Source organism: Macrobrachium nipponense, chromosome 29, assembly GCF_015104395.2.
Source record: "Macrobrachium nipponense isolate FS-2020 chromosome 29, ASM1510439v2, whole genome shotgun sequence".
Lineage (NCBI taxonomy): Eukaryota > Metazoa > Arthropoda > Malacostraca > Decapoda > Palaemonidae > Macrobrachium > Macrobrachium nipponense.
The window spans coordinates 12,859,614-12,883,545 of NC_061092.1; the positions used below are offsets into that span (position 1 = coordinate 12,859,614).

The 23,932-nt window shown below is 35.3% G+C and overlaps 1 protein-coding gene and 1 long non-coding RNA gene across 2 annotated transcripts in view; one reads left to right on the forward strand and one right to left on the reverse strand.

The window, feature by feature from the left end:
* LOC135206131 (uncharacterized) overlaps positions 1 to 14,386 on the forward strand; it is a 171,366-nt gene extending 156,980 nt beyond the window's left edge. Inside the window, exons 3-4 of the long non-coding RNA XR_010312683.1 lie at positions 9,872 to 10,043; positions 11,374 to 14,386. This is a non-coding gene — a long non-coding RNA (uncharacterized LOC135206131). The remainder of the gene's footprint in view (positions 1 to 9,871; positions 10,044 to 11,373) is intronic.
* Positions 14,387 to 17,113: 2,727 nt separating this feature from the next.
* The window catches only part of LOC135206129 (eukaryotic translation initiation factor 5B-like), a 72,174-nt gene continuing 65,355 nt past the window's right edge, over positions 17,114 to 23,932 (reverse strand). The window contains exons 5-10 of the mRNA XM_064237379.1: positions 23,219 to 23,352; positions 22,256 to 22,475; positions 21,512 to 21,739; positions 21,229 to 21,372; positions 20,015 to 20,110; positions 17,114 to 18,199 (exon numbers count right to left, since the gene is read on the reverse strand). Coding sequence (XP_064093449.1) covers positions 17,930 to 18,199; positions 20,015 to 20,110; positions 21,229 to 21,372; positions 21,512 to 21,739; positions 22,256 to 22,475; positions 23,219 to 23,352 — 1,092 coding nt within the window. The 3' untranslated portion in view covers positions 17,114 to 17,929. The remainder of the gene's footprint in view (positions 18,200 to 20,014; positions 20,111 to 21,228; positions 21,373 to 21,511; positions 21,740 to 22,255; positions 22,476 to 23,218; positions 23,353 to 23,932) is intronic.

A 23,932-nucleotide genomic window follows, 5' to 3' on the forward strand; every position in this document is an offset into this window, starting at 1 on the left:
GAATACGTTTCAGCAGAATTAACTTTGTATGCAAATCTATAGGATAAAACATATTTATCTCACAATTCCATGGCAGCTATTAAGCTTACAGGCTCTCATCTACCTTTTTGAAATATTCGGAGGAGAGATGGCACCTTATCTGAATACACTTCCGACACACATGCAGTTTGCAGTTTTATCCTGCTTTGTAGCAGGTATAGGTCCCATTGTTATTCTTCTTTGACTTATTCTTGTTACCTCAGCTTAGTCTTTTTATAACGACAGGAACGTGATTTGGAAACGAATGTTCCCATGGGTCACCCTTCCCCCCATCCCCCACCCCTCCCTTCTCACAGGAGCCAAAGAAAAAAATATTAATGGATTACATTCAGATTTATTTTCAATATGCGTTGATTTACGGCCCACAAGAGCCAATCGATTTCTGCTTCTTCAATAGCTTTGTCACTTACTTAAGAATTTCAAAGGTCACAAATTACAATAATTTGAAAATCTTGGTGAATGTTTTGAATACAAAGCTTTTTAAGTCATCCGAGTTGTTTCACTCTAAAATGTTCTCTGGGGCTTGTTGGGCGTGGCTGTTACTCACTACTCTGAGATGGTTTTAGGAGGCAATAATAACTCCTTTTTTTTTTTAACTCAAGGTTAAGGTTAAAAACTGTTTTTCTGCACGGAAGGGTACCCCATCCTACTTTTCCTAAAAGCCTGGAAATGTGGTGTGACCTAGAATATTGACCGTAACGAGCAGTAAGGGTATAGTTAAAAGAAAAAAAATGTTCGCTTTCTGGAAATTGTAGGTAGGACAGTCATAATGAATTGCAGAATCACCTGTTATGCTTCAATGTTTTTCTGTAGACATACATGCATGCATATAATACTTGTATATGTATGATTTACTTTATATATTTATATAAATATATATATAAAATATTTATATAAAATATATATATATATATATATATATATATATATATATATATATATATATATATATAGTTTTTTCTGTCGAGTAAAGCATGACTTTAATGTAAAAATATAGTCGTGTTATAATGGAATTCACGTGTTCTGGTTCGTAAATGTGAAGAATTGACAAATGTATTTATCCTTTCATTTCAACCTAAGTGATAACAATGAAACTTTGACGTTAATTTACAATTACTTGGAACAAACTCTTCATATTAAACGTTGATTTTGTTCCAGATAGTTTTTCTCCAAAAACCTATGCTATTTTTTAAAAGTCCCCGTGAAAGAACCAGAGTTAGTATGAAGCGCGAATCAGTGGCAAATAAATATCTTGGATAATTTCTTCACAAGTTTGTCTTGTTATTTTATTCTGTTACTCTTCCCTTGATGAATTATTTATTCTTAATACTTCGAGGTCAAGGCGACTCAAGGTAGTGTGAGCCATTAGTGTGATTATTTATAATCGCAATCAGTGTCTCCGTATATTTATTTAAAAGAAATATGAATATTTGCAAGTTTGCGTTTATAATAAATGCGTCATTATATGCTCTGAGAAAGGACATCATAGTTGGCCTTATTCCGAGATAAAAAATCTATCAGGACCTGTGATTCACAATAAGTTTCTCTGATTATCCCAATAAACTGTAATCTAACATTTCGATTCATAAGCGTTAACTGTAAAAGAGTGAGAATACCGAGAAGCTGAAAGGTCATCGTGACTTTTAAAAATACACGTTTCTGGTAAATGTGATTGATAGATTCTATGAATCTTTTCCAACAAGCTTTTATGGTCCGATGGTATCGAATACACACACACACACACACACACACACACACACACACACACACACACACACACACACACCATATTCAATACTTTCTCAGCCATCCTGTAACTTTATCAGTTCTTTATAACTATGACCGCATTGTTCGTATAAATTAAAGAATATGTTATACCTGGAGTGTACCGGTGACATATCAGTCACATTTGCCATTTTCTCTATCGTCATTGTCAGAGTGACCTTTTGACTGCAGTAGTTCCTACAATTTTGAATAGGCTTTCCGATGAGAGCCTATCCAAAATATTACGAGAGAAAATTAAAAGGTCACTGAACTACCTTGTCAGTACATCCTATACACGTCATTTTATGGACAGTCTTATTCCATTCAAAACGCATCAGGGTATCTCAGGATGCTGCATTTTATCCACTCTGCTATTCACTCCATCTATCGTTCATTGCCAATTTTCTCCTGCATTTTTTGTTTGTTTTCAACTATTTATTATCATACAATTCGTGGCAAGTTGATCTCTATAGCTTTCAGTCACTTTTTTCTATGCTTATTGAACGCTACTCGTCTCTTCCTAGAAGACTACAGTCAAAATTTCAATTATTTATTATTTATTCATTTATTTATTTTCAGTTACATGCTTTTGTTTCTTTTATTTTGTTTTTCAATTTTCCCCCACAAAGAAATTCTGTCATGTGGAACTTAGTCAGGTACGTCCATGGCTTCTGTTCGCCATGAAGGTATTCCAATTTTGAATAATAATAATAACATCAGCTACCTTGCAGTAATAAGTGGTACGAGCACCAACCTGAGGGAGTGATAGAAAACGATCAGGCAAAGATCCTCTGGGACTATGGTATCAGAACGGATAGGGTGATACGTGCAAACAGACCAGACGTGACATTGATTGACAAAGTCAAGAAGAAAGTATCACTCATTGATGTCGCAATACCATGGGACACCAGAGTTGAAGAGAAAGAGAAGGAAAAAATGGATAAGTATCAAGATCTGAAAATAGAAATAAGAAGGATATGGGATATGCCAGTGGAAAAACTAGAGGCTGAAGTAGCTCCAGGACTCATGCAGAAGAGTGTGGTCCTAGAAACGGCACACATAGTAAGAAAAGTGATGGACTCCTAAGGAGGCAGGATGCAACCCGGAACCCCACACTATAAATACCACCCAGTCGAATTGGAGGACTGTGATAGAGCAAAAAAAAAAAAAATAATAATAATAATAATAAACTACATCGTCAATCTTTAAGTTCATTCCCTCTTCCGGTTCTTTATCCTATCGCAGTTCTTCATAAATTATGGAAAGTCCCAGCTTTATTTTTGTCTCACCAATTACGTCTTCATAAATAACATAAATTAGGATTGTTTTTACCAAAGGTTTACTTTCAAGGCCAACTGTTACCATTATTCTACCATCCTTAATAATATCATTATTAACCATCGCCAGCGCTTCGATCCCATTCACTCACGCATATGGCCACAAATTCTCAGACCAATGTACCTTATGAATTAATGATAAATGCAGCGCTTGACGGGGATGAGGATTAGCTGCTCGTTGAGGTAGGAGTGAGGGTTTCCTTTTTGGGGGTGGGGGGTTGGGTGGGGGGTGGGGGGCGTAAGGGTTATTCGTTTACAAGGGGGATTTGAGGTTTGCCTCGCTGAGTTCCTTAACTCTTATACATTTTGAGGCAATGATACACATTCTGGCGGAGCTGTGACAAATTCCTTCTGTCACTTTCAGTTTTTTTTTATTGTATCTCTCTCTCTCTCTCTCTCGTCTTCTCTCCTCTCTCTCTCTCTCTCTCTGTCCCTTCCTTTTCCTGGTTTCGAACACAGTTCTCGTTTGTAAGACAAGAGCGCTGCAGTAATTGATAGGCCATTACTCCCCACATTTATTCCGTGGAAATCATTAATCCACTTAAGACTGCATCTGTTTTCTTCCCTTTCACTGCGGAACTTCGGTATTCTCTTCTTGCTTCCGGGATCTCAGACTCCTACAATTTGTCGTCGTTCGAGAATTTCAATCTTCCAACTTTAAAAATCAGATCTGTCAGAAATAAGCTTCAGAAAATACCTCTCCCTTATTTTATGGTTTCGTCAGACCTTAATCATATGAGGCTAGGCTATTCTATAAGGTTGCCTTCCCCGTCGGTCTCTGAAGTGAATACAGTCCGTTGGTTAGAGCGCTCAGCTCACCAGTGGAAGTTCGCTTCGATTACCAATGGAAGTTCAACGATTTAGACGCAGTCTGTTAGAACCTTTTGGACCCTGCTGGATTAAAAAGTGAATCTTGTATGATGGAGAAGGGCATAGGGCTAGCAACCCCATCCCAAAATACTTACCAAGAACCGAAAGGGTAGCGCCCTTTGATCCCAACCCCTATAAGGAATAAAGGGGTAATTATGAAATTATTATATATATATATATATATATATATATATATATATATATATATATATATATATATATAATATATATATATATATATATATATATATATATATATATATATATATATATATATATATATATATACAGAGAGAGAGAGAGAGAGAGAGAGAGAGAGAAAAGTTTTGTCACACAAACGTGATGTGTGCGGAATGTGCTCATATATGAGAGAGTCCAGTAAAATGGACGATCGAAGTGATATGGAAAGAGGCAAAGACGCACCGAACAAAGAAACCCATTAGAATTTGACGACTGCTACTTCATCAAGACTGATCGACTACATTTCCCGCGACCCAGTAAAAGCCCGTTTCCACATCTGTGTCCATAACACTCCTTTCCGCTTCGTTACACCAACCGACCGACTCTATCGCCTCGTCTTTTCCCCTCGAGATAAATCCGCAGTCATATATTCCCGCGGCCTTTTCGAATACACAAGAAAAATATAAAAGCCACGGCACTTATATACAAGGATGGCCGGAGACCTCCTTCGCCCCCCCCCCCCCCCCCCCCCGCCCCCCACCGCCCCCCACCACCACCAAAAAAAATAAATAAATAAAAATATTGGGGAAGGAATGACACAGTGCCAGTGTAGCTGTCTCGCTTCGTCCTTGTGACATTCTGTACATCCCGAGGAAATGGAGAAAAGAAAAAAAAAAAAAAAAAAAAAAAAAAAAAAAAAAAGAATGTATAAACTAATTCCAGAATCCGGCCTCGGCAAAGTTGCCGTCCCTCTTCTCGTCTTCCCCCAATTCCTATAGTCTCCCCCCCCCCCCTCTCCTCCTCTCTCTCTCTCTCTCTCTCTCTCTCTCTCTCTCTCTCTCTGTCCTGTCCCACCCGGTCCCCCTTCCTTGGCCGTCTCGAGGCATGAATTCGTCCAGAAAGGGCGTATAAACTGAAGAAGGCGGCCGAAAGTCTGTCCTGTCCAGTGCTGGCTGCAAACCCTTCACCCTTCAAACAAGTGTCTTTGCATAAGAGTCACGCTCCAGATAAGTATCATTTTCGGGGAGAAAAATATTCTCTGTTTGGTAAAAAAAAAAAAAAAAAAAAAAAAAGGCACAGAAATCCGAAAGTTAATTTTCCTTCTAAATAATATAATAATAATAAGATAATTATATTAACATTATTATTATTATTATTATTATTATTATTATTATTATTATTTCCTTTCCAAGAGTGCTATTCATTGCAACGAAGTTTGCCTCGAAGAGGGTCTTCTCCCTCAATAACTAAACAATAATAATAATAATAATAATAATAATAATAATAATAATAATAATAATAAACACTAGGCACGATCCCAAGATCCCTGAAAAGGAATCTGGAAAAACTAGAGGCCGAAGTAGCTCCAGGACTCATGCAGAAGAGTGCGATCCTAGAAAACGGCGCACATGGTAAGAAAAGTGATGGACTCTTAAGGAGGCAGGATGCAACCTGGAATCCCACACTATAAATACCACCTAGTCGAATTGGAGGACAGTGATAAACAAAAAAATAAATAAATAAATGATAATAATAATAATAATAATAATAATAATAATATAAATATAATAATAATAATAATAATAATAATAATAATAATAATACCTATTATCAATATTGTTTCTATTATTTTTACGATAAACAGCGAAGAAGGACAGAGTGATTCTAGATATACACTCCAGAATAGATGGGTCAGAAGTGACAATAGTTTCTTTTTGGGCAAGTGTACAGGCGCCAGTATTCCAGTTAAGAGTAAGGGTCTTTCTGGTTTCCACTAGGGTTTTTATGGCACATTTCTCTACTCTGCGGGATGTGTTAAAGGATTTCAACATTTCGACAATTTTTACTTTTTATCTGGGAGATAGTTCGTCTTACGTAACTCTGTACGGGACAGCAACGTCCATTTGCATGAAAGGCATCGTTTGTTTTCCTCGTAAAGAACAAAGCGCTCTCTTTTGGTGGGATGGGGGTGGGGTCAGATTTTTTGGACGGGGCTCAGTCATCCGTCACTTGAGTCTGCTGGTGCAGGAACGGGCACGTAGATAAGGGATTTCATAAATAACTCTTTTATACTCCCTAGCGACTCTTTCAACTTTCTCCGCCAGAAACTTTCGCATTATTTCACCAGTCGCTGCAACTTCTTCAGAGATGCCTGGTGATATGATAGTTCATAGTAACGACTTTTTTCTTTATCTTAATTTTGCCTCCTGAAAAAATTTATTTGGGGCATCCTGTTGGAAATATATTTCATCCATACATCTATTCATTCTTGTCTAAACTAACGCTGCTTATCTCCTAACAATCCGTTTGGGATAAGCCTTACTTTCTCCTTTAAAATCCTCCAATGATTCTATCTCTATAAATCAGTGTAATTCTCTTGTGATCCTTAATCACTTCAGTCACTCCACCACAATGCAGGCCAACATTTTTTCCCATAAATAATTTTTCATAATCAGTACACTAAACATCTCATATACTTTTGACGAAAGAAAAAAAATGCCGTTATAATCATAAGAAAAAGGTAGTTGTATGTACAACTTATGAGAATCAATCTTCTTTCATTTTTTTATCATTAAAATGTTTGTCCAGTATAAAAGTCATCTGACTTCTCATTTGGTTGTTGCTCCTTTTTTTAATGAATTAAAAGTAAAAGTCCTCCTTTGAGGTGAATTTTTTTCAGTATTGTTTGATCGTCTACGAAAGCGTTCAGGGTCGAGCCTAAATTTGAGGTGGTAATGTATGTATGTATGTATGTATGTATGTATGTATGTATGTATGTATGTATGTATAACTTGATCACGAAATATATAAAACGTAAAGGGTCGTGTAGACCGAAAGATCTCGGCATTTCTCGTCTTTTCATTTCTCCTCCGTGGCATTACCTTTATTTATGTATATATATTTGTGTGTTTGTGTGTGTGTGTGTGTGTGGAGTCTCAATTCCTCTTAGAAGTGACTTAAGGAAGTGACTTTGGTCTCTTGCTGATGACGAGGTCGCTAACCACTGAACCACGGAAACCTCTGCGTTTGGAATCAGTCCATATATTTCAGTTTCGTATCCCTTCTAAATGTACATCGTGTGACACTGAAAAAGAAGAAGAAGAAGAAGAAGAAGACAGTTACGCCTGGCTTACGTAATGGTTTCGGAGCTGGAGCATGATGGACGTCTGTGAGATTGCCCTGCATATAAATGCTGTGGCCTTGTCCTCTCTCTCTCTCTCTCTTCATCCTGTTGCTTCCCTCTCCATGAATTGTAAGTCGATAATGAAGGAAACGTGTCAGCTACATTAGGGTGCGAGATTAGAAACAGTACTTGGGTAAATGTTGAAGTTACAAAATTACTTTCTGCCTTCTAATATATATATATATATATCTATATATATATATATATATATATATGATAGTATATAGATAGATGATAATAGATAGAATAGATAGATAGATAGATAGATAGATAGATAGATAGATGTGTATGTTCATATATATATATATATATATAATATTACATACAGAGAGAGAGAGAGAGAGAGAGAGAGAGAGAGGAGAGAGAGAGAGAGAGAGAGATTTTGTGAGAGTTCGTAGCAGAATCATATCCCTCATAAAGAGGATCTGATAGAGAGAGAGAGAGAGAGAGAGAGAGAGAGAGAGAGAGAGAGAGAGAGTCTTCATAACAGAATTATTTCTCTCGTAAAAACTGTCAGAAAGAGAGAGTGAGTCCTCGTAACAGAATTATTTTACTCGTAAAAATTATCTGACAGACAGAAAGACAGAGATAGTCTTCATAAGAGTATGGTTTCACTCATAAAAATTATCTACAGCGTCGCAAATCATGCTCGATGCTGTAAAAAAAGAATTACTAGGGCTCCCATTTCTGAAGTTTATGGCACGATACATTATTTAAATTTCATTTACATTCATAGCGACGATGGGATTGTTGCCTCATTCGTTAGAGCTCTTGGTCCGCAGTTCTGCTCTGGGGAACCTTTATTAAAAGTCTATATATTCTAGGGGAAAAAAAACTTTAATATTTGTGTATTAAAACATCAGCTTTTCATTGTAATTTGATACATCGAAGCCTTAGCATTGATTAAGACAAATCCTTCGGTCCCGCCATGTGAAATCTAAATAAATTGTCTCGATGTCATGGTTAAACTAATAATAATAATAATTAATTATTATTATTATTATTATTATTATTATTTGAACTTTTCCTGAATTTAAATAAGGAGAGGACGAGATAATTGTGAAAAAAATATGTATGATAATTATAGCTTCATTCCGCGTAGCATCAGGCTAAAGTAGAATTTAAAATCATAAAGGCGATATCCTGATTTAAAGTAGTTTTCCACAGGAATAGGCAATCGCTGTTTCAGACTCGTAATAAGTTTGCTATAAAGTATATAGACCTTTTTGTGTATTTGTGTCTAATTGGATAACTGAAGACGCATCAGTAGAGGAGAATAATCACAAGGGTATTAGCTGGATTTTTTCCTAATGGGATCGGTGTTTAAAGTGAAACCCGATTTTCTCTCTCTCTCTCTTTCTCTCTAACGACGCAGTTTATTAATGTTTATACTTTATATACAGACTGGATCAGCACAAGAGAATAAGGAGAAATGCACGAACAATATACTGTAATATTATTAATACTGTAACATTTTTCTGCTTGAAATGGAAATTTCGTACTTTGTTTTTTCTTATTTAATGTTTCATTCTTCCCGAATGAGGTGGTTAACCCACAACACAACCCAGTCCCTCTATTTGCTGTGCTTGAGCTTGAATAATCTTGAATGTGAACTAAAAGAAACAAAATATCAGTAAATGTGGAAAAGCTTTTCACCTTCTGTGCTCAAAATCAGGTCTGACATCCCTATGTTAATGTTAATATAGTCAATATTTTGAAGTGCTTAATTCTGTACTTCACTTATAAAAGGAATTTATGTTCATACAAGCAGTGTTGACTTCCGGTAGCAAAAGCGGAGTTTACAATTTATTATGTAATCACTACTCTTGGTTGTTATTAAAATTATACAGAGTATTTGTTAAGAATTTCAAAACCAAAGGGTTACAAATCTGTTGAAATTAATGATCTGTTTTTTTTTTACTTGAGTTTTCCCACTAAATATTTTTAGAAAGCAAATCAGGTATTTTTATAACTCAGGGTAATTGATTTCGTAAGCGGCCAATTGAAATTTGCAAGGTACACATCTATCAATTATTATACAGGATTTACATTTTCAGAATTGACTTTATATTGAGAATATTAGCGGAGGATATGTAAATTATGAAATATTATGCTACTTGTTTGCCCAAACAAAGCCGCAGAATTTTATTTAGGTGTGTGTGTGTGTGTGTGTGTGTGTGTCTAGGAACCTGTGAAGCGACTGGTGTCACGTTGTGTACTTATTATATGTAGCGAAGCATATCACTGTACTACGTCCGGATAACTCTTTCAGGTCGTTTTATATATATTACTTGGCCTTCATACCAGGCAATTGTTTACCTATTGTTTCCGTTGTCCTTCTACTTCATGTAATTAGATCGATATAATTCGTAGGTATAATACTGCAGTGTTGTTAATAGGCTAAATTGCCTTGTGGTATTTAAACATATCCTGTTTTAAACAAAATAAACATCTGCAAGGCTGATAAGCCTGATAGTGTATCTCGTATCTTTGTAAGGTTTACAGTGGCGCCACCTGTGACATGTCTTCCAAGGACACAGGAACAGCAAAATCGTGCGTGAGCAGCGTGACCCTTGCATTCCATTACCCTCTGAACAACATGAAGACTTCGAAGGAAACTGGAAAGTTACAGTAAAACCAATGAATTTTGTTGTGATTTGTTTTCTAAGGTAAGAAAATCCGTCTCCAAAACTATAGGCTAATTCGTGTAATTACCCACATGGTAGGATAGGTTTATTCCTTGAGAATGCTTAGTCTGCCAATAAGAAACATTGGTATTTGCTGAGTCATGTAATTGATATGCTAGGGTAGACCAGACTGTCTCAGTTTTGACATTTAATTATTTTTATAATGGAATTTTAGACTATTTGTGTGTTCTCGTAGGTGGTTAGACGTTACTGCACCACATGCAATCCCTTTCATTCCTATACTATCTGTACCGTTCACGGTAATTCAGGTTTTCTTTCTTTAACACCTCCTAGACCTTTTAACTTTTTCAGCACTGAATGTCCTTATAGGGTAAAAAACCGCATGGTACAGGGGTGGACCATGTACGATCAATGTGTACAACCCCAAGAAAAGTACATTATAACGCGTCCTGACACCGGAGTAGAGGTCTTTAGCTCTGTTTCTCACCAACAACAAGTCGCGTCTGATGCCCATCTCCGATGTCAGGACGCGTTATAATGTACTTTTTTTGGGGTTGTACACATTGATCGTACATGGTCCACTCCTGTACCATGCGGTTTTTTACCCTATAGCCTAGGTCCCGTTGCTCGGCCTTTGGCCTAAATTACATATATCTATATCTTATGATTTGAAGGAAGCCTTGTGTAGCCAAGTTTCAAGCTGTCATTAATAACCTAACCTGATTGTGGTGTACGTCACTAACGTAGGTTCTGATTAAAATGTGGAGGATTTAGTTTGAGGACTCGAAGGAGTGTAGGCCTATAAGGTAAACGACCGAGTGGCGACCTAGCGGCCACCCTCCCAAAAAAAGTATTTGAATTCGCTTTCATGAGCATTAGTCAAGAGTTGTGGCCCATCCAAGCAGCACACCGAGACCCCTACGCACCTCTCGAAGTAAGTGTTTTCCCCTAAATTACGAATTGGTGGCATACTTAAAACTTTTTCATTACTAATGCCATAATTCAGTAGCATTTTCGGAAAGTGGCTGCTCGGTCGGTTACCCTAATATTTGAAGCTATTTTGAAATTTCTGTTTCTTTTAAGTTAGGCTATATGGATAAGTCACAGGAGTTGACAATAATTGCCATATTGCCAGCTGACACCTAGGTATTGCATGGTTTGGGTAATTTTTCCTTGTATGCATTGTTGCTGTGCAGTATGTTGTATCATTTTTACCATGCAGGCTCAGGACTGGGAGCATGTTTACGTTAGTAAATTTTTGTGGCATTTCATCTGTTGGATATAGTGCAAGTAAAATTTTATAGTTTGTTTCTGTGTAGAGTTTTGATGAACTCTCTTCATCTTTCCTTAGCACCTTGATGGCAGCCTACCAGTCTTCAGCCCAGCTTGCCATTAAAATATTGTTACATGCAGCTTCTTGCCTTTGCTGGTGCTAGGCAGTGAATGATGTAGTTTTAAGTACTTAGCAGAGCTATACTACCTTGAACAAATTTTTCTGGTAAGCAAAAGTACTAAGGTATCAATAGGTATACTATACCGTCTGACCTCAGGCTTCATATGCCCCAGTTTTTGTATGATACTGTTTTCTTTTACTTTTTTTCCGATTAAATTTTGACTGATTTCATACATTTCCTTGAAAACCGTACACCCGGAAATGCTCCTTCCAGGGCTCGCCTTTTGACTAGGTCCATACCAAGCCCCCAAACAAAGCATCCCATGTCCTGCTCTAGTAACCCATTTTATCTTTGAGTTCATTGTTTTCTGTGCTTTTTTTTTTATTAGAGTGCAACTGCTAAATAAGCCATCATGGGGCCAAAGAATTCCAAGTGCCAGCCTTCTGTTAGAAAAAAAAAAAAGCCTGAAACACTATAGAATTTAAGAAAGAACATAGCAAAGTACTTGGGTTGTCCGTATTATAAGGTTCTCAAGGAGCTGCAGTTGCAAGGAACGCTATTACGCGGGATCCGGCGACACTGGCGTGTAGCTTGGTCCCCCCTCTCCCAGTCCCCACCCCGGCGAGCTGTCTTGGACGCTCAGCCTTGGCTTGGCAGCCGATAGAGGTGGAGCCCCTACTCGCTTCTCCTGCCAGGTGCGAATTACGCTCTGTGATTCGTTTTTTGTGTGCAAAAAACACTGCACTGGTGGACATTCATTCCCAATTGTGTGAAGTCTACGGAGAAAAGTGTATGAGTGTACAACACGTGAGCAAATGGTGCAGAGATTTCATAGACGGACGTACAGACGTCCATAACGCATTTCAGAACCGGAGAGGAGCTGAAAGAAGAGGTTTTAAGCTACCTTCACGGAGCGGCAGGAGTTCTATGATTCAGGCATAAAGATTGTACACCGCATGCAAAAATGCATTGATCTCAACGGCGATTATGCCGAAAAATAGGAAAAAGTCCAAGCTTTCCAAAAATGTATTCAATGCCAATAATCATGTTTTTCATTGTGAAAAATCTTTGGGAACCTTCTTTTACGGACAACCCTCGTATGAAAGTGGCATATGTATGACTGATCTCACTAGGAAGTACGTATGAAAGTCTGTATGAACAATCAGCTCCATCCTAGTGAAGAAAAGAGAAATCATTGCAGCTCTTGTTGCAAAATGCACATAACCATTCTAATGGCATAATTTGATTTCAACTGGTGAGGATGTTAACCATATCTCTTCTTCCAGGGACAAACCTGGGTATCAGGTTGATGTCCAGGTCCTAAACCAGAATATACTGAAGGCAATATATTGCTGCAGAAGAATTATCCACACCAGTGCTAATATCATGCCCTGTATATTTACTAGCTGGTTTAGAATTTTGTAGACTAACTAGGAACTAAACGCTGTTGATGTATGACCTGTCATGATACTCTGATGACGTGTAGTGTGTGAATTATCCACACCAGTGCTATCATGCCCTGTATATTTACTAGCTGGTATAGATTTTTGTAGACTAACTAGGAACTAAACGCTGTTGATGTATGACCTGTCATGATACTCTGATGACGTGTAGTGTGTGACTCCTTTCAGGAGTTGATTTTGCTGATCGATGATTACACAGACCACCTGCTTGCACAGCAAGGTAGTAGTTTGTCACAATCCTTAGTTGCATCAGGTTTCAAAACATAAGTTCCTAATGGCCAAATCCTTCAACTCTGTGCATAAGTACATGACTGGTTGCAGGTCCAGTTGTTTATATGACAATATCACCTTCAGCCTCTGCTGGATAAAAAGTTTTATGGCATCCCTAATTCCTGCAGAAACAAGGTCAGAATTGCCTTGTCTGGTCATGGAGATAAATATTTATTCGGACAGAGAGGCACAATGTCACCATCATTCTTTAGTCATCTCTTAGCAGGGTTCACCAAAAGTTCTCGCAGCAGAATGGTCCCTTTACCTGGGTGTTTGCAAGGCTGTGTGGTAGGAGGGCATTGTTTACCTTGTTAAATGCTTCTACAGCTTTGAGAGTGGAAGCCATGCTTTGGATATAGGAAAGCTCGGAACTTCTAAATTTGGTGAAACTTCTCATATTGTTCATTGCTTCTATTGTTGATCTGCAGATCCTCCTTCACCAAACCACTATCAGGCAAAATGGGTTAATCTGTGGTTAGGTATGACCAGCAAGGTTTGTCCCTTGAAGTCGGTCTTCTGGTTAGACTTTGATTTAATATGACCCAAAGCTTTCACTCACCTCTTTGATTAGAACATAGAATTTAGGCCAAATGCCAAGTGCTGGGACCTATGAAGCCATTCAGCACTGAAAGGAAAATTAATGGTAGGAAGGCTTAAAAGTTAGGAGAGGAAAACCTCAGAGTTGCACCCAGAAACAATTTTTAGAGGGTGGCAAATCAGATGGAATATGAATGGAGGTACAATAAAAAAAATGAGACATTGCAGCTAGGGGTTAAAGGGAACTGCTCAGCTGTTAAGAATTACTGCTTTTCCCCCCCATCAGGTTTAATTTAAAAAGGGGTAGACATTGGAATTTTAGTATTTCCAACATTTTCAGCCACTTTGAGTAAATATCCCCCTAGTTTCAGCTTGGTCATTAGTTTTGAGCAGCATTACTAGTATATCACCACCTTTGCTATTCTAGACTAGTCTTGTGTTTCCTGTAAGAACTTAGCTCATATCTCTCATCAGTCTGGGCATTTGCAATGTTAGGATCAATATATATCCAACACTTCTCTTATTGGTTATCACAAGTTACTACATTGGCTTACATCAGGAGCCCATAAAGTCTGTGCCCTTTCTTACGCCATGAGTTTAAGCATAACTAGCAGCTGTCATCCTTAGGGCAAACTCCTGTTATTTTCAAAGCTTTAGAAAGTTGTCTTCATCTCACAAAACCCTGGATTTGAATGTGGTGGGTCCCTTTGTCATGGTGGGCCTTGTATTTCCAGTTAGGAAGGGGTTATATCATTGATCTTATGATTCATTCCTCAGCTCAGTGTGTGGCATTTTGGAAGTTTATTTCCTGGTGTGCCAGCCTTTTTTGCCTCGTACTTGATAAGTGTCCTTCTTCCACAGCATGCAATTACTTCAGGAGATTCTCCTGTTGCAAACTCATAACTCAAAAAAGTGTGCCTTTTTACTTTGCTTTGCCAACTCTCCATTATTTCTTGTGCTTTGCCAACTCCCTATTATTTCCTTGGATTGGACTTGGTCAGCTATCTTCTTGACTTTATCCTCCAGCTGTAATGGAAGAATATGAAGGGTATCTGTAAGGATCTAGGTGTTGGGGAAGATAATCAGTGCATTGAAATTTTGTTTTCCCACATGGGATGCATTGTGTATAGTTTTCGGCTGTATGTTTGTATAAAAAGTAGTTTTATGTTATAAACTTAGCTTCTTGGGATAGTATTTTGCAATAAGGCAATCAACAATTGTGGTAGAAATTATTTCTAAAATACACAATTTTATTACATAAAATTTTGAGCTTCATAATGCCAACCATACTTCTGGATACTGTTTACCAGGAAAAAAATTCAGTGTGACACATAAATTTGTATAAAAGGAAACTGAAGTGTACACATTTTTAATAAGCATCAGCACTTATATTTCCCTCCCACTTTGATACACATTTAGAAATACACAAACCAAATTAATGGCAATAAAAAAATCATGACAGTAGTCGTTGGCAGATGTCACAACATAGAAGAATATATTTCCTGCTTTGCTAGTTTACGATAAACATTACTAAAATTAGAATATAAAAACATGCTATCAGAAAAACCAATTTATATTATCCACAGCCATAAATTGACACTTTTTGAGTGACATCTACACTTTTATTCAATAACTGTGTTTGTGTATATAAAAAGTTTTATAAATATATATACACTCACACAAAAGTACACACATACATATATACATACCACACCATGCATATATACATGTATGCTGTGTACTACATCTGATTCTTATATATATAAACTGTAAAAGACTGGCAAATAAAGAGAGCAGATATAAGTAGAATAGCATATATTGTATTTAAAAATTGTCAAAATCATACTTATAGAAACTGCAAAATTGTCACATAAAAAAAATTTCAGTAAAATTTATTTACAACATATATAATTCTGCGGCCAAATATTCATAAAAAGAAATCATGGGATAAAAAAAGTTCTAAAAGCAACAAATAACCTTTTTGAAAACCTGAACTATTAAAAACAAGGACACACAATTCTTTAGTAAATTGATTCTTTTGCTCTACTATCTCATTTGAGTTGAACACAATGAAACTGTTTGATAAAAGTTCAGTGCCATGCTGAACATCACTGCAAAGTAGTTTATATATATATATATCTGTCTTTCAAGTTTCTGTAACACTCGACTGGATTCAAACCTTTTTCATAGAATTTCTTTTAAACCAGTCGCATAGTCTGTCAATCATTGTTACTGTCATGTACTTGTGTAAGAATAATTTCACCCAAGCATTTTTCCACTGTCAAATTACCGCAATTGCTCGAAGGAACACATTCACAAAATAGGGAGCTATGTTTCTCAACAGACTGAAAAACTTAGTATTGTTTTTGGTTACCTAACTAGGGCTATGTATATGTTTTGGCAGTATGTTATTCAGTATCCTATAATGTTAATGTCCTCATTGCTAATTCCAGACATAATCACAAATGCAGTGTGGCAAAATTGCTTATTTACTCCAGGGTGTTTCTCACAGTTGGCAAGGACTAAAGTGTTGCAGGACTGCCATGTTAGTGCACAGTTGGCAAGGACTAAAGTGCTGCCATGTTAGTGTAATGACTTCAGCACTATCAGTCTTCTGGTAGGGGTTTCAAAGGTTGGTAGGGCTCATTCAGTCAAATGATGCATATTGCTGCATTTACACAGGATGGTCAATGATGTTTTTCTGCTATATTTATAATTTTAAAAATGGTTTTTCACTGGTTTTATATGTAATTTAATACATATACTGCATTACCATTAATTATTAAACATATCCTGTAGGTCTTTTATGTTTTTGGGGAGTTTTGCAATAAGTTAACCATGCTGTCATATGAATTAGATGTGTGTGTGTGTTACTGTCAACTTAATTACAGAATTTTTCATGATTTGTCCATAGTTTCAACATATGATAGCTTTTGACAATGGTAAAATCATATTAGTAATGTAGTTCAAGAATGTTTCATTATATGTCCATAGTTTCATACATCTGCTAGCTTAATAATGGTAATATATCAAGAGTAATAATGTAGTTCAAGACTGAAGATTAATAAAATCATACATCTGATACCTTGATAATGGTGATATCAAGAGTAATAATGTAATTCAAGACTGAATATTAATAATTCAGTGTATAATTTTCTTAAACATAAAAATAACAATCACAATCCAAACAACCTTAGAAGGGGAATATGCAAGCATGAAATAAGATTAATTGTACTTTCCAATGTGGACTACACAAAATTTATACTACCCTTGTGGACTGAAAAACCAACACAGTTCTGTTGAATAATTTATGGTAATTATCAGTACTATATAAGTTAATTATTTTGCTAATCTTGTATCCTGTATCAGATTTTTTCACTTTAATGTTAGAGGTTTATTTTATGGTAGTTATCAGTATATAAGTTAATTATTTTGCTAATCTTGTATCCTGTATCAGATTTTTTCACTTTAATGTTAGATAGGATGTTGCCAGTTTGGGTGTTTAAATAACTGTAGCAACAAAATTTTTTGTTAATTTTTTATAAACAGTTACCTTAATGAAATTGATTAACATAAAAAGGTTACCTCAATGAAATTCATAAATACTATTTTAAAACTCTGAACTGATGAATAAAAATTTCACAATGGTTACAATTTTTAAAATGTGAAGACCAGTCGAGTCTTTGGTTTTAATCTCCAATATGAACCGATTGTCTTGACTTTTAGTTAATATGGGAAAATTGAAGGCTAGAAAGGGCAGCCATTGATGACAACTTTATATGTCATGAAACATAATGGAATGGAGCCCATTTATAAAACAAAATATGCATTTGATGAGCTATGGAACATGTTGCTTTTCACAGCAACATAACTTTCAGAAATTCCGTAAATGGACTAAATCTCTCCCAAAGCATAACTGGATAAATTCTATCATTTGAAAAATTTTCATTATTAATCATTCTATACCAATTAAGGGATGGAAAATTGAGAAACATATCCTCCAAAACAAAGCTTTCAATGAATAAAATCAGATATTGTATCTGGGCCAAAGGTAATTGCAATCCACAACTGGTTGATACATAGCAAGTACCACAAATCCATTAGTAATGCCAATTACCCTAGCTTTAAATTTTCAGTTGTAAAATACACAGCATCTGCAGTAATGCAGAAAAAATCAAACTGTTGAACCTGCGAGCAAATTTGGCAAGTTTTTCCAGTAATTTATTCCTAAAGAGATAAATACTTATAGAATCTGGAATTGTTTTTTCAATTCAAGCATTAACTTCCAATCAGTTTTTGATAAATCTTCTCTGAAATAGTCTTTGCATGCATTTATAGATTCACGAGAAATTTTGCTCACTAACATATCCTCAGCTTCAAAATGTCTGCCAAACAACTTTGGTGTGTGTCCTGGAATATTTTCAATTTTGATACAAACTTCATCACCTTTCTTCGCAATATCAACATTTTTGTGATCAAACTCCATGGACGTCACTATGCCAATTTCAACGAACTGAAACAAAAATAAAAGGAAATGGTTTCATTACAATATGCTTTGGTATTATTTACCTTCTTGTGGAATTCTCTGCACTATAAAGAAGACTGGTAACAAAAAAATGTTAAGTAATTCACTGTTTCTATATACCATAATAACCCCTAAAAAATAAAAGAATTTATACCAGTGAACTCTGAGCCTCCCGACAAGAAATTTAGAAATGCTTTTCTTTTCCATGGACATAAAGCACCAAGTATGAAATTAAAAGTTTTATATACATTGAAAAGCCTTATAAATCATAGTGAAAACTGTATCTAGATATAGTAGGAGATGTGTTGCATCCATGAAAACCATAGTGAAAACTGTATCTAGATATAGTAGATGTGTTGCATCCATGAAAACCATGTAATGGAGCTAAAAACAAAGCTAAAAGAAAAACTAGTAAAATAAACAATAATTTGTAAAACAATTTACAAAAAAAATATAAATCGCACATGATCAAAAAGAACGTTGTACATTTCTCAATGGGCATTCCATCAAGGTGTCAGAGAAGCGTATTTCTGGTGATAGAAGTTCACTCACGATGTGGTTTGGAAGCCACTTAAGTCGTTGGTCCTGTTGCTGAGTAAACACTGGTTCCATGCAACATAAAAACACCATACAAAAACAAACTGAAATGTCATCATAACAAAACTAGAACCATTTTCATTAAAGTACTTCATATATTTTATGGATTTACCAAGCTTTGTCTTCAGGAAGGATTGGATATCCCAAATCAGGATCAGGATCGACTGAGTAAACAGTATGTCATGGGGTTATCCAGTTTTTCAGGAAGTTGACCCAGCCTCCTTGGGACAAGCAATACTTTAAAACTTTAACACCCCAATAACCAAGGAAGGACATTGAGTTGTGGCATTACTCTGCTTATATTAGCATAACTCCTCTTCAGCATAGACTACACAACAGTTGCTGACATGATGTGGGAATCAGTAAAATTTGGTTTCAAGCATAAATCGTGTACAAATATTATATGGCTTTTATTTTCACCTTCATAACTTTAAATTAACTACCCATTTTATATGTCGTCCCACAAAATGTGGGGAACAACATTGGAAAACCATTATTCCACTACGAAAAGTACACCTCACTACTACATAAAATGAGACTCGAAATATAAGTGAAGCAATCAAAGAAATGAATACTTCATGTCCAAGTGATCAAACAATAAAAACACAACTTCTAGATATTTATAGACATCGCCAGACTAAAATATAACCTGGTAGTCTTACCACTGCAAGGGTTGAGTCAAAAGGATTGTCATTGAAATCATGAACTAGTTGCAGTCTACTGTCCCTACATTAAACCACCACAAACAGGGCAAATCATTATACAAAAATGCCCAAGCAACTAACTTAAGAAACAAACCATGGCAACTGGGATAACATTAACTGTATACTCTTTTGGCAGACAACGCTGAAGCCATACAAGACCACCACCAATTCACATTCAAGAATTTCTAAATTCCAGTTCAATACACTGTTGCGTAAGTGATGAAAGGAATCTAAAAATAATGAATGAAAATAAATACAAGACAAAATCACATGAAATGGAAAGGAAAGGGGGTAGTCAAGACAACCAACCAAACATCAAGAAAAGTTTGAAGAAAACAAGGTAGTCCCAGCAATCAATCTATCCCCTCTTTAACCAAAATTTAGACAGAGCAATAGTAACAGGTTGTCAATTAATCAAAAAATACTTTTTACAAAGCTATTTATGAAGTAAAAACAACTGGCACTTTGGTTATAAACTGAATAGTAAAAAAAGATACAGTACCTCTTTCGATGGAACACATAGAGGTGTTCCAGTTCTTAGAACTCCAGCCTCAATATTAACTCCTAATACAATTGGGTCACGTTTGTTAAATATAGCCTGGAAAAACAAAAAAATGTATGAGTTGTCACATCATTCCTTGTATACAACCCACAATGATTTGTATATAAAAAAAAAAAATAAAATCATAACTGATGTTTGTTAAGTGTTGCTCAGACTATGGTTGCAACATTTTCAAATGTTTAAACAACAACTCATAACTAAATATTTAATTTAGTTTACTAGAGGAAAATAATTTATTTAAAGTGATTTTGATGTTGAAATTTAAAAAAGAAAATAAAAAACCAAATTAACATTTGAACACATTGGCTTACAAGGTTTCAAGCTACAAAAATCCATACAACCAAGTAAACTTCATTACAGTACTCGAGTAGTTAGCGATACAAATCATTAACATTCAAAGGCAATTAAAAATCCATATTCATATCTGCCTCCAAAGGGAACATCAGTATTTAGTACATAATCATTTGATGCAAGCCAAAGAGGGCATTAAATTGGTGACCAAGCACCCACAAAATAAATACTCCTGTGAAAAAAAAAAATAAGGAAAATACTGCAAGAGGAGGTAGAGAAAATAAAGGATTAAAAGACACCAAAAGAAACTGTCCACTTAACTAAAAAAAATTTGTAAAACAGAGGTCTCATTCTTATATATATATATAAAAAAAAAAAACTTGATTATTGGAAAAGTCCAATATATCTTCTATTTCAACTATGTATACCGGTTATGAACATGAATTCAATAGTCTGATATATAAAGTACAATAACTTAAGATCAATAAAAATGTACAAGACCCAACTATGGTGTAAGTGAGAAAGGACACACACTTAACAAACTATAAAGGATAATAATTGAACTACTGAAACATAGAAGAGGCATCTGACTAGAACATTAAAAATAAAATTCAAACTTATAGAGATAAAAAGAGATGTGAAGTGCATATGAAGTAGAGTAAAATCCTACCAGTACATAAATCAATAAACCAGAAGTAACAACCATCCTAACTTGATAAAAGAATTTTATCAATATATCAAGGACATACTAGAATAGTAATATCTAAACCTATATAAAATCTAGTGTCATAACAAGTCAAGTACAAGTAAAAAGAAATACTAAAATAACTTTTGCATTACTCAGTAAACTGGAGTATACTTACAGTTGGTATAATTTTTAAACGACTTGGGAATACTGCAATATGTCGGAATTCATCTTGTTTCTTCTTTTTATATTCTTTAAGATACTCTACATATCTATCTCCAAGATGATATATAGTCTCTTCTGAAAATATCTTCACTCCTTCCTGTAAAGTTAGCAGATCCATGAAAGAGATAATCTGAGTATGATACTCAAGAAATTCTAATTTATGACACTGCTTTATTAACATTTTTCAACTCAAGACTTCAACTGCTGGAACTCAAGAACTGAAGGAACTACAATACCTTATCAGCTAATTCTTGCGCATCTTTTTCAACCTTCACATCAAAGGCTAGAATAACGGCATACATAGGATCATGCTCCAGCATGGCAGCTGCACGCATGACATCACGTTTCACTACTGGACCTACGCGAATACCTGAATAAGGCACATCGTTGGTTTTGAAGAATTCGAGCAGTGCTTCCAAAGCCCCTAAAGTAGATGCCTGAACATAAACTCCTCGCTCCTTCACCTAGAAATAGAAAGCATTTTCACAATCTTTTACACCAACAATATACACACATGCATATTGCCCTTGTGTATTGTCACAAGATAATTAATTGAAGGTATTGTGGTAAGTAGCTGGAATCCTTTTTTAACAACCGTCCACACTAAATCATTATTTTACTACATAAAAATTTGATAGTAATGCATATAAAACATCAATCAAGAAATATTATCTTAAGAAATATGTAATGAGATAAATGACTTGTGATTCTTACATCCATTGCATACATGTCAAAACATGTTTATGATGAGTTGGATATTTTAATTTGGAAAAATAAAGGATAAAACACTAAGTAGTTACAAGCAATATAATAAATAATAAAACATTACAATTTTGCAACACATGTACCAATACACACTGGTTAGTTCTAAAGAAAACAGTATCATACTGTATGTGATTTTTAGGAAGAAAAAAAGCTGTTTTGAACTACACATTTGTAAAGAAAGACAAAAATGAACCCAATGATCAGTTACAACTTACTTTCATGGAACGCATTGCAGAATGGAATTCTCTGTCAACTTCTTCTTTGATTATATCTACCTCATCATCATGGTATGCTACTTTAAGACTAAGACCTGGAATAGCTTTCTCTAGATCTCGAGCAGCGATTTTGACACCCTGTGCTGCTGATATTTCTTTAACTTCGTCATATTGTCCTTTGACACGAATCTCCTTAAGGGGTTTAGGAAGCAGTAAAGACCTGATAATTTAGAAAACTTCATTAATCAACAGAAAGAGTTAAAAGAGATAAGGGTTTTCTTCACATATAATAAAATTGTTTTTTCATCATGAGAATACTGGTACGTACTACTTTCTTTTGGAAACAAGTGGAAATGCTACGTACCAGCATAGCATGCCCCTTTGGAATATATACTACAAAAAAACATGATGGCTTTTATGCATCTTCATGTAAAATTTACAATATGCAACACCAAAGGTCTTGCTACAAAAGATGAAGTCATTTCAAGTATAAGACACGAGTGTTCACTATGCCAATACATTGTATGGGCAACTGATGCACAAATACTGTACTACAAAAGAAAACTGAGGAAAGGCAATTATCTAAAAAATGATTACTCAATTTTCATTTTTCATATTTTCACCCCCATTTGGAATCACTCTAAAAATATAGTGAATGTGAATAAATTCTATATGCTAAAATTCCACTGATTACAAAAAATTAAGCTTGTTCACATTTTCACTACAAAAGAGGTGCCCTTTAATTCTATTTACTATTAGTTAAAATACATAACACAGAAGAAGAAAAGAGATTAATAAATTCATTTCATAACATTTACACACAGTGACCTGCCAAGAATTTAATGTTTTGGTACCAAGCTTACAATTTTAAGGTAAACCTACTCGTATATGAGACATAATAACACAAAAAAATTAAATAAAATATACATAATGCAATCATTTACACCAAAATAATCTACAAACCTGATCTGTGTAACAATAGGGCCTTCCGTTCCAGCTAAGATAATAGTATCGCCCTCACGAAGACGTCCATTTACTAAGATAACATCTATTGTGGTTCCATGTCCCTGAATTGTTTTGACTTCTAGTACAGTACACTGTAAAGAAAATATTTTTTCGTTTTTAAACTCTGTACTTTTGTATCATAAAGTATACTGGAAATAAAAATAGTTGCTTGAAATAATGGTGATGAAAAAAGCAATCATGTCACTACAGCAACAATGAAAAATTAAGACAAAACCCACAACAACAGGATGAATAAAAAAAATCAATCAATGACCAATACCCATATGCTAAAACATTAACCTCTATTCATGAACTATAGTTAAATATACCCAATACAAGTCTAATCTCCACAATAAAAATGTAATGAGATGCATTAAAAATAATTTCCTAATGAGATGAATATTCAAGTTTTGAGGAAAAAAAGCACATCCAATGATTAAAAATAGGACAGTCCTTTCATGGTAATCTTCCAAATTTTATTCTTTATCAAACAGTTCTTATTTTAGGACACCAAAATGCAAGGTAAGCTGTGGTGTTAAATCAGAACTGAATATTCCACAAGTGAAAGAAGCCTTCCAATATTTACATAGATGACTATAGTTCCTTTGAGGAAAACCTCTTACTCTGAATATCACAAATGTCAAAGACATCACGGAAATGCTCAGGGGCAAG